Raw genomic sequence first — 12,021 nt, 5'->3', positions numbered from 1 at the left:
GGAAGCTGAAAAGTTTTAGAAAGTACTATATTTAAGTTGGAGCTTGTTTGGGCAGATGTTTAGTGTGCAGTATACTGGAGAGAGAAACAGGGGACTTAGGATCCAATCCTAAACCTATCCCTGTCTCTGTTTTTATAAGTCATTTAACTTACTGGGCTTAAGTGTATGTAGATCTTTAATTCGTATTGCACTATTTTAAAGGATATTGACAAAATTATCATTTTAAATGCGTATATCTTAATTTTGTGTAATTTTGTCTCTAGCTATGAAATTGGAAACTCAAGGGACCCTGTAAGATGCAATCACAAAATTATTTAAGCAGGTGTCAGAACCTGGAGGGATCTTGCATGGTTGTATCATTATTAAAAACATATGATTTGACATCAAATAGTCCTGTGTTTTGATCCTGTCTTTGACATTTAGTTGTTGTGTGACCTTGGATAAACTATTTTACCTCTTTGAGCTTCTATTTTCTTATATATGAGATGTGGGTCATTATACTTAGCTTATAGGATTATTATGAGAAGTAAATAACAAATAAAAAGTGATTATCAGAGCATCTAATATATAGCAAGCATTTGACTTATGATAATAGCACTTGGATAGATGTATAATTTTTATTTGATATTTGCTATCTTATTTAAAAACTGAAGCTTTTCTTAAGAAGGAAAATGTGGAGGAAATAATCGATATGGGAGGGAAAAAAAAATCCCAGCCATTCCAAGCCAAAAGTTCTCCACCTCTCAGACTTCTCCACCTTTATTTTGTTTAATAATCAGGCATCTCCAGCTTTCCCTGGAAGTTTCAGCCCATGAGTCCCCAGATGCTCCTCCTGCCTGAGTTTGACAAACTCATGCCTGAGTTTGACAAACATTTATTCTCACTTAGTTTAACTAAGACAAATTAAGGAAAGGAAAGAAGGATTCTGTCTGTGCCTAGGAAGTTACATCAGTTAAGGAATCTGACACACAGAATCCTCTCAAGGGGCTTCCCTTAAAAGAAAAGAACTAAGAGCGTGGCACTGCCCCACAACATTGGCCGGGCTTCTGTCTCCCAGTTCATTGTTCTTTGATGTCCTAGAGAGTGATTTCTGTTTTTGTCTTCAGGGCTGCTTCTTCCTAACTCTTCTTTCATTTGTGCTTTTCCTTTAATGGCAAAGGCAAGGACTTTAGTGTTGCCAGTTCAAAAATAAATTATAAAATCAAAATTCAGTAAATAAAGCTGAATTTCATGGAACAGCAAAAAAGAAAAAGAAATCTGACTGGAGCCAGGAAAATTCCTCAAAGAGACAAAATGCCTAGCCATCTGAAAAAGAGTTAGTTAAAGGATAAGCAAGGACAGAAAGAGAAGGAGGTAGAATTGATAGGGAAATATATTACACTTACTACCTCTGTGCCGTTATTTTAGTCACAGAAATACCATGTGATGGGGATAACTATTTTGGTATATTCTCTGGCAAATACACTTTTCTGAGAAGCTTCTCCCCACAGTAATTCTCAGCAGCTCTGCCAATGTTCCTCTCCTGCATTCCCTGCCTAAATTCAGAATTATCTGAGCTGGTCATTAGCACCTTTCTTGATGCTTTGGAAACAGAGATACTCCTGAGTGCCCATAAGAAAGGTCAACCCAGTGAGAAAGCTCATCACTTAGTCTCCTTTAAGGCCAGTTGGCTGCCTAACCATTTTTTAAATAAAAGGAGCCACTATTAAATTTGTGTTCAAAGAGCATACTTGATGCATGAGGATAGAGCCCGTATCTGTATTTTTCTCTACTGTATTTCCAGCCTAGAGTTGACACGCAGTAGATGCTCAGTACACTTGTTGGCTAGATAGATAACTGGATGGATGGATGGATGGATGGATGGATGGATGGATGGATGGATGGGAGAATTATGAAATCATGAAGCTCCTTCTGGCCCTGACAGGCATGGTCATTCTTCTCTTTTCTGCCTGAGAGTAGGTGGAATAGGAGATCTGTATTAGTCCATGGCTTCTCTTGCTTCAGTTCCCACGTTGCCAACCTCGCATGAGGAGATTCCTATACATTTTTAAAAACTGGCAATCATATCACTGTCTCATATTTCTGTTATCACTTCTGGGAGTATCTTAAAATATTCTCTCCTCTGAATAACACTTCTCTTTTGTTAAGGGAAAATGTCTATATAAGTGTCTTTCATAATTATCTAAAATCTAACTAGAATTTAGAGTTTCATGTGGTCTTGTCTTGACAAGATATCCCAATTAAGAAAATGCAAACTAGCTGGCAAAATTAATTTGTTTAAATTTCAATATTTTCTGAAAATTTTCAGACAGTGTTCTGCAATCTCAAACAATGCTATTCCTAACCAAAGCAGCTTTTATGTCTCTGTTCCCATGTCTTGCTTTTAATATGTCTCACCTTCTCCAACTGCCTCCGTTTTTCTCTGTCACTCAGTCTCTACCTAAAACTCACCCAGCAAACCAAATTGGTAAGCCTCTTCTCATTTCCCTGTCTCCGTTTTTTTTTCCTACCTCCATTCTTTTCTTCTGTCTTCTCTCAGATTAGTCAATCTTGGTCCTTTCTAATGCAAAGCTGCCATCCCTGCTTTATGAGTTAGTCCAAGTCCTCATCATAAAAACATATGACTGGAGTTGGCATTCACAAAGTTGTCTTTGAAATGGGGAGTAAGGTGACAGAAGAGAAAAAGAAGGGCTCTGGATTCTCACACATGTTAATAATTTTTGCAGATCATATATAAATGGGATTTTGCAGAGAAGAACCTAGAAAGAAATGGAGAGAAATAGACAGGAAAGGCAGATGAAGGACCGAAGAGACACAGCTCCCAAAAGAAAGTTAGCCTTACAAAAACCAAGACGATAAAAAGAAATGCTTAAGTTTAGGGAATCCAGTGGAAGCAGTGATTTAAGGTGAACAAAAAGTGAAGCTTAAGTTGAAATGAGAAGTGTAGGATTTTCAAGTTTAGTTTCTGGGAGTGTAAAAATAACCTAACAATTGTGATGTCAGAGGCTGAAAGATTATAGTTGTCATTTGACCTTGGGGATAGAGGAGACATCTATAACTTGGCTGGAAAAGACACAGCTAATTTACATTGCAAAGCACATACTTATAGCAGGAAAATGGGAAGATTTCTCTTTAATTCTGGAGATGGAGTGGGGACGGGAAGAGTAGACTACTCATTTTAAGGGTGAAACATTGGAACTCAGCTTGTTTGATGTTATATTAATTGGGGATTAATTACTAAGCTAAGTACATGCAAAACTTTTATCTATGGCTAGTTTGTTCCCCCAAAATCATGCAATGTAGTGAACTGGCTTTCACACTTTAAATTATTCATTGATCGTATAATGATTCAGGTGATTCATCTTGCAAGATTGACACTGAAACTAACACTCAGAGTAGGTTGTGGTTTAAAGAGCGGAACAACTGCCAATCTCGTTAGTGGAAATTGTGAAGGTTGAATTTATCAAGTATGAACATATATGGTCTTCTTTCTGAGATTTTCTTTAAGATTTTCTCACAGAGAATCTATTTCTTAGGTTTTGGAGGGAAAACCTGAATTTTATTGATCCCTCAGAACTCAATCTTTCAGATTTCAAAGTAGCTATTTCTTTTAATGGGGACTCTATTAATATTTATAAAAGCTCTTCACAGGACAGAGGGTGGGAGGGAAACTCCATCCCAATAAGACAAAAAGAATGAAGCACGAGGCTCCACCTAGTTCATCACTGCTCCTTGAAATACATCAGTATTGAAAGATACATCCACCCCATCCCCAACCCAGCCCTATTGCTGTTGCAGTTCAAGAGTCAGAGGTCCCGAAGCTGTAGCTCTTCTACAATCTGCTGCTCTGTGACTCAAGTCTGTTGTCTGCAAAGAAAACTATTGGGTTCCCAAGCAACAGCGGCACATCTGGTAGGACAGATTTTGTGATTGCAAAAGAAGGGGAAAAAAGGAAGAAAAAAAAAAGAGCTCTCTATACAAGATAACCAGCGGCATGAAACTGAAATCCTCCTGTGGGAAACTAAGCTAGCACTTCTGGGCCTGACGGTGTAGTGAAAACCTATGCTTAAGGATACATTACAGTGAAAGAGCAAAGTGAATAGTAAGTAGCTATTACTTACTTTCTTAGGGAGGTGTCTTGTTTGTCTGTACATCCCCCACAACACCTAGCACATCTGCCACTCACTAAAAAGTCTATCGCGTTAGTTAATTATCGAGATAATGCCCTCGGGAATGAGAGAACAGTGCCCTCTTATCCTTGCTGCACTTTCCACCACTGATTCACTGCCTAAGAGAGGACTAGGTCACAGGTTTGAACTAATGTCACAAAACTGAATGGGCAAGTTACAACGGTGTTGATTAAGGAAACAGAACTCATGGGGCATTGGATATCTCTACCCTGCTGAACCCTTGGAAAAATGCCAAAGATGCATATTCCCAGTCAAATGCCTGATTAGTCTGGGATTGATAGATTGGTCTAGGATTCAGCCCTACTGGGAAGATGTCTAAATTATAATCAGCATAGAAAGTGAAGTCCTCCCAGAAGAAGAGGCAAAGGTTAAAAAGAAGAAAAGAAAAGAGAGTGAAGTCCTTTCTCCCCGCCAAAACCTCTCATCAATCAATCAGGGTAACAAACAGAACACTAGGGCTCTGTCTGTGGACCAAACCCAAAAGGCCTGGCCAGGAGGATAGATCATGTGTTCGTGGCAACTCCCTCTGTGGGCTTTTGTCCAGGTCTGTCCCCAAGCATACGATGGCCACAATTTCTGCACCAGAGCAGCATCCTGCTGTAGCACAGTCAGGTCCAGGAGTGAGGGAAAACTGCCCACTCAGAGTAGATAATATCTGGAAGGAATGACTGTTTGGGAAAAGTTCCAATGCTAGTTCAGTGCCAACCCTTCCCCACCTTCTCCAGCCCTCTCCCACTGGTTCTTCCCCTCCCAACTGCTCTGGTTCTTATAAAAACCTCACAGCCTTCCACTAACATCCTGTAGGAGCCTCTCTCCCTACTGCTGCTACACAAGACCCTGAGACTGACCTGCAGGACGAGACCATGAAGAGCCTGGTCCTTCTCGCCATCCTGGCCGCCTTAGCGGTGGTAACTTCGTGTTATGGTGAGAAACTTTTCTCCCATTTCTCTGTATTTACTTTTCTGCCTCTGACTTTGGCTTACTTCTATATTTCCTCTCCCTCCTCCTCTTCTTCCCCCTTTCTCTGTTATAATCTTAAAGTACCATTACTTTCACATTTCCCAGTCTCCACGGAAACTGATCTGTTCTATTAAGTCTTTTTTATATCCTAAATATCCAGAGTCTTGTGCAACTTAACAGGCAAACCCTTTCAGTGGTAAGTCTCTGTGTATCTAGAAACTCAGATCTTTCAGAAAGAAGATATCAAATTCCCAGCCCCCTGCATCCTTCTTTTTAAGGATATTTATTTAGACTTTGGTATCAATGGGTTAAGGGCATTGTTTAAACCACTTGCCTGTGAGAAAATCAATTTTCATGTGAAGTATTAAGTATAGCCCTTTCTAGGGACTGGACAATATCATGAACTTATGATGTTTGTTCGGTTAATGAATTTTAAAATAAAGTTTTACATCAAAAAAAGTTTAGAAAATAATCATTTTCGTAACTTCTGTTGTCAGAAAATAAATTTTGCCTGTTTCCTATATGTTGTTAAATATACCTGCATTTGTTCAAAGCTTATAAAAGGAAATCTGAAGCAAAGTTATTTGCTTATTTCAGTCTTTTGCTTCAATTATGTGAATATTTTCACTGTTTTTAAATTTAAATTGCATTAACAAACAAAGATTATGCTTCTCACTCTTATATTCACAAATTTTCTATATCAGAGGATTTCATTTCTTCACCTTCTTTTTGACTTTTGAAGAAAATTCGCTTGCCGGCAAATATTAATAGAAGCCTCTTATTCCAAAATGTACCTGCCGTGCTCAGGAGAGTGGCAGAAAGAACAAAGCTTCTGCTTTGATATCGTTTCAGTTCTCTCTCTGAACTGGCATCGTGCCCAGGGTGAGCTGTCAGCTGGAGCTAGTGGTTTCTGTGGCTGCCAATTTAACACAGGTTCTTAAGAGGCTTTCGGAACCCTCTTAGAAACCTGTCCTGGTAAGCCCAGCAGAGCAGCTGCCCTGTAGTTCTCTTGCCTGGAGAAACCTGGCTGTCTTCTGGATCCTTCTTAATCCTCTTTGACCCTGTTCTCAAACAGCCTCTGAATAATCCAGAGAAGAAGGTTCTCTGGAGACTTCTGTACAGCACTTAAAGTGTCTTATTTTGCTTGTCTGAAGACGTCATAGCCCTTGGGAAATTGTAGTTGAAAATGGCCACTCCCTCCTTCAACATCAGAGAAACTAAAATACAGAAATATCCACTGCAAGGCCAGAGCTAGAGAAAAACCTCACAAACCCCAAATTCCTGAAATTTGTAATAACCACACTGCCAAATATATTCTTCACATTTTTACACTCTTTCCTCTCCTTCCATCCCTATATTTAAACTATTACAGTGTCTAAACTGATAAACAATGATATAAGGAATCATTGCTAAGCAGTGATATAACGAATTTTTTTTTAATTCCAGAATCGCATGAAAGCATGGAATCTTATGAACTTTGTAAGTGAATATTTAAATTCTTTATTTAAATCTCTTGCATTAAAGAACCTCTCCCTATTTTTAAATAAACAAGATGGTAAGATATATAACAGGGAGGGAAAAGGGGGCCTCTTTTGAAAAACTAAAGTAAAGTTTTAAATCTAATGACTATAAAAATTGCCAAAGGAGCAATTTTTTAAGCTTGAAGTAGTGCAATATGGGATTTAAGCTACAGGCAACATATTCAGAAGCCATAAAATCTCATTTGGAAATTTTAAATTGGCACCATGTCAACTGCACAGATGGAAAACGAGGAGTAATGACAAATGGTAAAGCACAGAGTTGGACGCCAAGTCAGCTGGGAGACCACAGGCGCCACGTTAAGCTGAGTGCTGTTTTGTTTTTTTGGGTTTTTGGCTTTTTTGTTTTTTTTGTTTTTGTTTTTGAGATGCACTCTGTCGCCCAGGCTGGAGTGCAGTGGTGTGATCTCGGCTCACTGCAAGCTCCACCTCCCAGGTTCAGGCAATTATCATGCTTCAGCCTCCCGAGTAGCTGGTGCATGACAACATGCCTGGCTAATTTTTGTATTTTTGGTAGAGACAGGGTTTCACCATGTTGTCCAGGCTGGTCTCGAACTCCTGACTTCAAGTGATCCACTCACCACAGCCTCCCAAAGTGCCGGGATTACAGGCGTGAGCCACCATACCCAGCCAGCTGAATGCTGTTGAATAGCTGGATTTATAAAAGACTGAGCATAGGAGGAAATGGCACATCACTCTTGTTTTTAATTTATTCATTATTTTTATAGTGTTTAAACTGTTCATGTACCGGCAATCTAGAGTTATGCTTCATAAATCCTCAGGACAGAGAATTTCTCCTCAAAAGGAATTTAAAACCTACCAAGTAGAAATACAGAAATTAAGAAAAGCAAAGTGATCGTCCAAAGGCAAAACCAACAAAGTCCATATGACAAGTCTCTAAGACACATAGATTGATTACTGATTTCATTTGATCAGGAAGTTAATGAAATCTACTTTATATCCTCCTTTCATTTTTGTCAATCTCTGTTTATATGAGTTGCAGAAATTAAGGCACTTACAAATATATTTGGGTCAAAGAATATTCATGGAAATATTTTCAGCTATGTGTCACTAAAACTGCATTTATTTATTTTCTGTTCTAAGATCCCTTCATTAACAGGAGAAATGCAAATACCTTCATATCCCCTCAGCAGAGATGGAGAGCTAAAGTCCAAGAAAGGTCAGTGACAAACTTCATGAGGAGCGCTCATTTTTCCCAGTGTAGATCACAGATCTGAATTGGAGTGGGAAACAGGTTTTTCATTATATACATTATTCCTAATTGTACTTTAAAATCAAAAACTTAAAAACAATATACAGAAAACAACTGAATTATTAGAAAACTATTTGGGGAAAGATCTGGAAAGGAGAGGGAAGGAGGAGAGAAAGGAGGACAGAAAGAAAACTTCTATTGTCATTTAAAAAAAAAAAAAATCCGCTGTTCTGCCTTCCCTCCCTGGTTTTTTTGGTTGGTTGGTTGGTTGGTTTTTCTGAGACAGAGTCTCACTCTGTTGACCAGGCTGGATTGTAGTGGCACTATCTCGTGCCTCAGCCTCCCAGGTAGCTGGGATTACAGGCACGTGCTACCATGTCCAGCTATTTTTGTATTTTTAGTAAAGACGGGGATTCGTCATGTTGGCAGGGCTGATCTTGAACTTCTGACCTCAAGCAATCCGCCCGCCTCAGCCTCCCAAAATGCTGGGATTACAGGCCTGAGCCACCACACCCAGCCTCTCCCTGTTCCTTAAATATCTCTTAATATAGGTGGGCATGGAGAGAAAGTCTCTCCAATATTTTCTTCTTCTTTTCCATTTTCTTATTTTTCCACTTTATGTTTCTCAATTTTGGCCTCTTTTTCCACTTTCTAGGATCCGAGAACGCTCTAAGCCTGTCCACGAGCTCAATAGGGAAGCCTGTGATGACTACAGACTTTGCGAACGCTATGCCATGGTTTATGGATACAACGCTGCCTATAATCGCTACTTCAGGGAGCGCCGAGGGGCCAAATGAGATTGGGGGAAGAAAAAATCTCATTTTTTCTGGAGTCTGGCACCTGATTTTGTATCCCTTTGTAGCAGCATTACTGAAATACATAGACTCATATACAATGCTTGTTTCCTGTATATTCTCTTGTCTGGCTGCACCCCTTTTTCCCACCCCCACATTGATAAGTAATGAAAGTGCACTGCAGTGAGGGTCAAAGGAGAGTCAACATATGTGATTGTTCCATAATAAACTTCTGTTGTGATACTTTCACTTGTAAATCTGGTTTCTTTTGGGAAAATACTGAGATATTTAAATCATGGCCCACCTTACCCAAAATAGGAGATTCTTTTCATCTCATATCTAGTATTGATTAGAAAAATAACTACATGAAAAGACGGCAGTTTGGAAAGCACTCACCCAGCCATAAATTCTCTAAACCCTCTCTCTACTTTGGAATCCGTGAATGGAATCTGGTATGATTTTTCCAGGACTTTCCCGTTTCCTATTTCACAATTTCAAATTGTGGCAAATACAGGGCTCACTTCATTTGTTTTTTTCATCTCTTATGCATCAAAGTCAAAAACGTTTCTGAATCAAGATAATCTAGAAGAAGAGAAAAAAGGAGGGAAAGGAAAAGAGAAAACAAAAGGGACGAATAAAACACAATTGGCAAAAACTGTTAATAATAGTTTATATACCTAACTATATCAATAATCACATTATATGTAAATAGTCTAAACAATCCAATTATTTTTTTACTTCTACATATGTTCTATTTTTACTTCTACGTTTGTTATAGGTTCCACGCTACATGTTTATTATTCATGCTTTAAATAATTTTAATAATTTCTTTTAAAGTTTAGATAATAAGAAAATATCCCAGGCCAGGCACAGTGGTCCATATCTGTAATCTCAGTAGCCATGACCATACAAACGCACTCCAGCCTGGGAAACAGACGGAGACTCTGTCTCTACAGAAAAGTAAAGAAGAAAAGAAAGAAAAGATCTCATATATTTACCCACGTAGTTTTCATTTCCTGTTTTCTTCATTCTTTTTTCCATCTGGTGTCATTTCCTTTCTGCCTGAGAATTTCCTTTAACGTTTCTTATAGTTCAGGTCTGCAGGATCCTTTAAGTTGTGTATTCTTGTTTTTATTCTTGAAAGATATTTTCACTGTATATTGAATCCCAAGTTGCCACATTTCTTTTAATTATTTTAAGATATTCCGCTGAATTCCAGCTTGCACAGTTTTTTTGATATAAAATTTGTTGTAATTCTTATCTTTGTTCCACTGTATATACTGCGTCTTTTATCTCTGGCTGCTTCTAACATTTTTCTCTTTATTAGTGCTTTCGACCAAATTGATTCACACCTATCTTGATTTTTATTATTTTTCTTGTTCTTGAGGCTTATTGACCTTCCTGGATTGCATAAAATTAGAAAAATGTTCAGCCATTATTTTTTCAAATACTTCCATCCCTCACTCCTCCTCTCCTTTAGAGGGTCCAATGACATGCACATTTGACCACTTGAAGTAATCCAACTCTCTGATGTTATTTCAATGTTTACAAAATGCTTTTCTCTGTGTGTTTTATTTTTGACACTTTCTATTAACGTGTCATCGGGTTCATTAACCTTTTCTTTGGCAATATCTAATCTACTATTAATTTCATCTAGTGTATTTTTCATCCCAGACGTTGGGGTTTTAATCAGCAGAAGTTTGATCTGGATGTTTTCATATCTTCCATACCTCTGCTTATCTTTTTAAATGTCTTTGATACATTTAAATTATTACAATAACTATTTTAACATGATGTCAGTTATGGGTTGGTTTGATTGGTCGATTCATTCTACTTATGAATCACAATTTTCTACTTTTCTGCATTCTTGCTTAATTTTATTTGATGCCAGACATTGTAAATTTTACCTTTTTGTGTACTGGATATTCTTCTATTTCTGTATGTGTTCCTGAGCTTTGCTTTGGGATTCAGTTAAATCATGTTAAATCGTGGATAAAATTAATCAGTATTTAATCTAAGGCTTCAGTTAAATTCAGTTAAATCATGGATAAAATTAATCAGTATTTAATCTAAGGCTAATTATTTCCCTACACTGAGGCAAGACCTTTCTGAGTACTGCGCCCAATGTCCCATGACAATAATCGTAGCCCTGAGTTAACAGCAGCCACTGTTTCCTCTATGCCTCTTAAATGGTAATCTCCCCACACACAAATGCCAATCAGTCCTCTATGTGTACACGAGAGTGCCCTCCACTGATATCCAGGGATCCCTCTCGCTCTCTCCTTTGCAGTATTTTGCCATGTGAAATATAGTCACTATGTTTTTCTAGAATTCTCAACTCCATCTCAATTCAAAATGTCCACTGGACTCCACCCTGGTTCCCTCTCCCTAAGCCATGGCCTAGAAACTCCCTTAAAGCAATAGGCTGGAGAAGTCACAGGACTTACTCTGTTTTCCATCTCATAGCAATGGCCATCTTTAATCGCCTCATGTCCAGGGTCTTGAAAGCCATTTTTTCGTATGTATTGCCTGTGTCTTTAGTTGTTTCTGAAGAGAAGGTAAATCCCCCCTCTTTCTCAGATGGAGCCTTAGTTCCGTAGACTCCATCTTAGCCAAAAGTCCATTAAAACAGGCAGGACTATTTAAATGGTGATCCCAGCCTCAGAGTTCACCAGTAAAATTGGCTCAGACATATACTGCAGTTACATCACAGTTCAAATGCTCACTCTGGTTAGCCCTACTTTCCTCACCCCTCTCATGTATTGTTCCCCAATAAACCACCCGCACACAAATCTCTAAATCTTAGAGTCGGCTTCCTAGGGAAACAAATCTGTGACAGTCATTCAGGTGGTAAATAGTGAATAGTCAGCCAGCATCTTCTAGCTCCAGAATCTTCTCGCTCCAGCTTGTTTTATTCATTATGTAACACTAGTTTTATAGTTTTTGAGTTGGCAAGAGGTTCAGCAATAATCTATTTAAATCCTCTAATTTTTCAGTTGAAGAATTTGAGAGCTTAAAATCTAAGTGACTTAAGTGACTGTCCCAAGGGCAGGTAATTCTATTTTCTTGAGCAATTTACTTATAGTGACCTCATAAAATCTAATTCTTTAAGCCAGTTTCTTAAAGAGTTGTGTACAAATAGCCCATATATTTTTACCAGCCTCCCATTGTATAGTTACACTTTCCAATCTGATGAAGATGTTTTTAATGTAGTTTCTACCTTAGTCAAAATTTTATCTATCTACCATCTCAGCTCTATAATTTCTTTTTTTGATATATCTTTGTTTTTCAGAATTAAGACACACAAAATAGCATGTTACAGGTCT

General features: G+C 38.2%; 2 protein-coding genes across 3 annotated transcripts in view; one reads left to right on the top strand and one right to left on the bottom strand.

Annotated features, from left to right (window-relative positions):
• C11H12orf60 (chromosome 11 C12orf60 homolog) overlaps positions 1–12,021 on the bottom strand; it is a 99,093-nt gene that overhangs the window by 16,783 nt on the left and 70,289 nt on the right. The window lies entirely within an intron of this gene.
• MGP (matrix Gla protein) lies at positions 4,782–8,944 on the top strand. Of its 2 annotated transcripts, XM_025401557.1 has the most exons (5): positions 4,782–5,114; positions 5,958–6,032; positions 6,597–6,629; positions 7,793–7,868; positions 8,557–8,944. In XM_025401557.1, exons 1-5 carry the CDS (start codon positions 5,054–5,056, stop codon positions 8,696–8,698), a joined length of 387 nt encoding a protein of 128 aa, XP_025257342.1. In that variant the 5' UTR covers positions 4,782–5,053; the 3' UTR covers positions 8,699–8,944. The 2 variants fall into 2 exon arrangements, with proteins under 2 accessions (XP_025257342.1, XP_025257343.1); XM_025401558.1 differs by lacking the exon at positions 5,958–6,032.

This window comes from Theropithecus gelada, chromosome 11 (assembly GCF_003255815.1).
Source record: "Theropithecus gelada isolate Dixy chromosome 11, Tgel_1.0, whole genome shotgun sequence".
Taxonomy (NCBI): Eukaryota; Metazoa; Chordata; class Mammalia; order Primates; family Cercopithecidae; genus Theropithecus; species Theropithecus gelada.
Note: the sequence above shows the minus strand (reverse complement) of the source record. Positions and strands in the feature narration are given on the sequence as shown.

Excerpts from the sequence above, each read along its gene's own strand:
- MGP (XM_025401557.1), top strand. The coding sequence starts at position 5,054 with ATGAAGAGCCTGGTCCTTCTCGCCATCCTGGCCGCCTTAGCGGTGGTA. Across the intron at positions 6,630-7,792 it reads CATGGAATCTTATGAACTTT|ATCCCTTCATTAACAGGAGA; the intron begins GTAAGTGAATAT and ends TTCTGTTCTAAG. Across the intron at positions 7,869-8,556 it reads AGAGCTAAAGTCCAAGAAAG|GATCCGAGAACGCTCTAAGC; the intron begins GTCAGTGACAAA and ends TCCACTTTCTAG.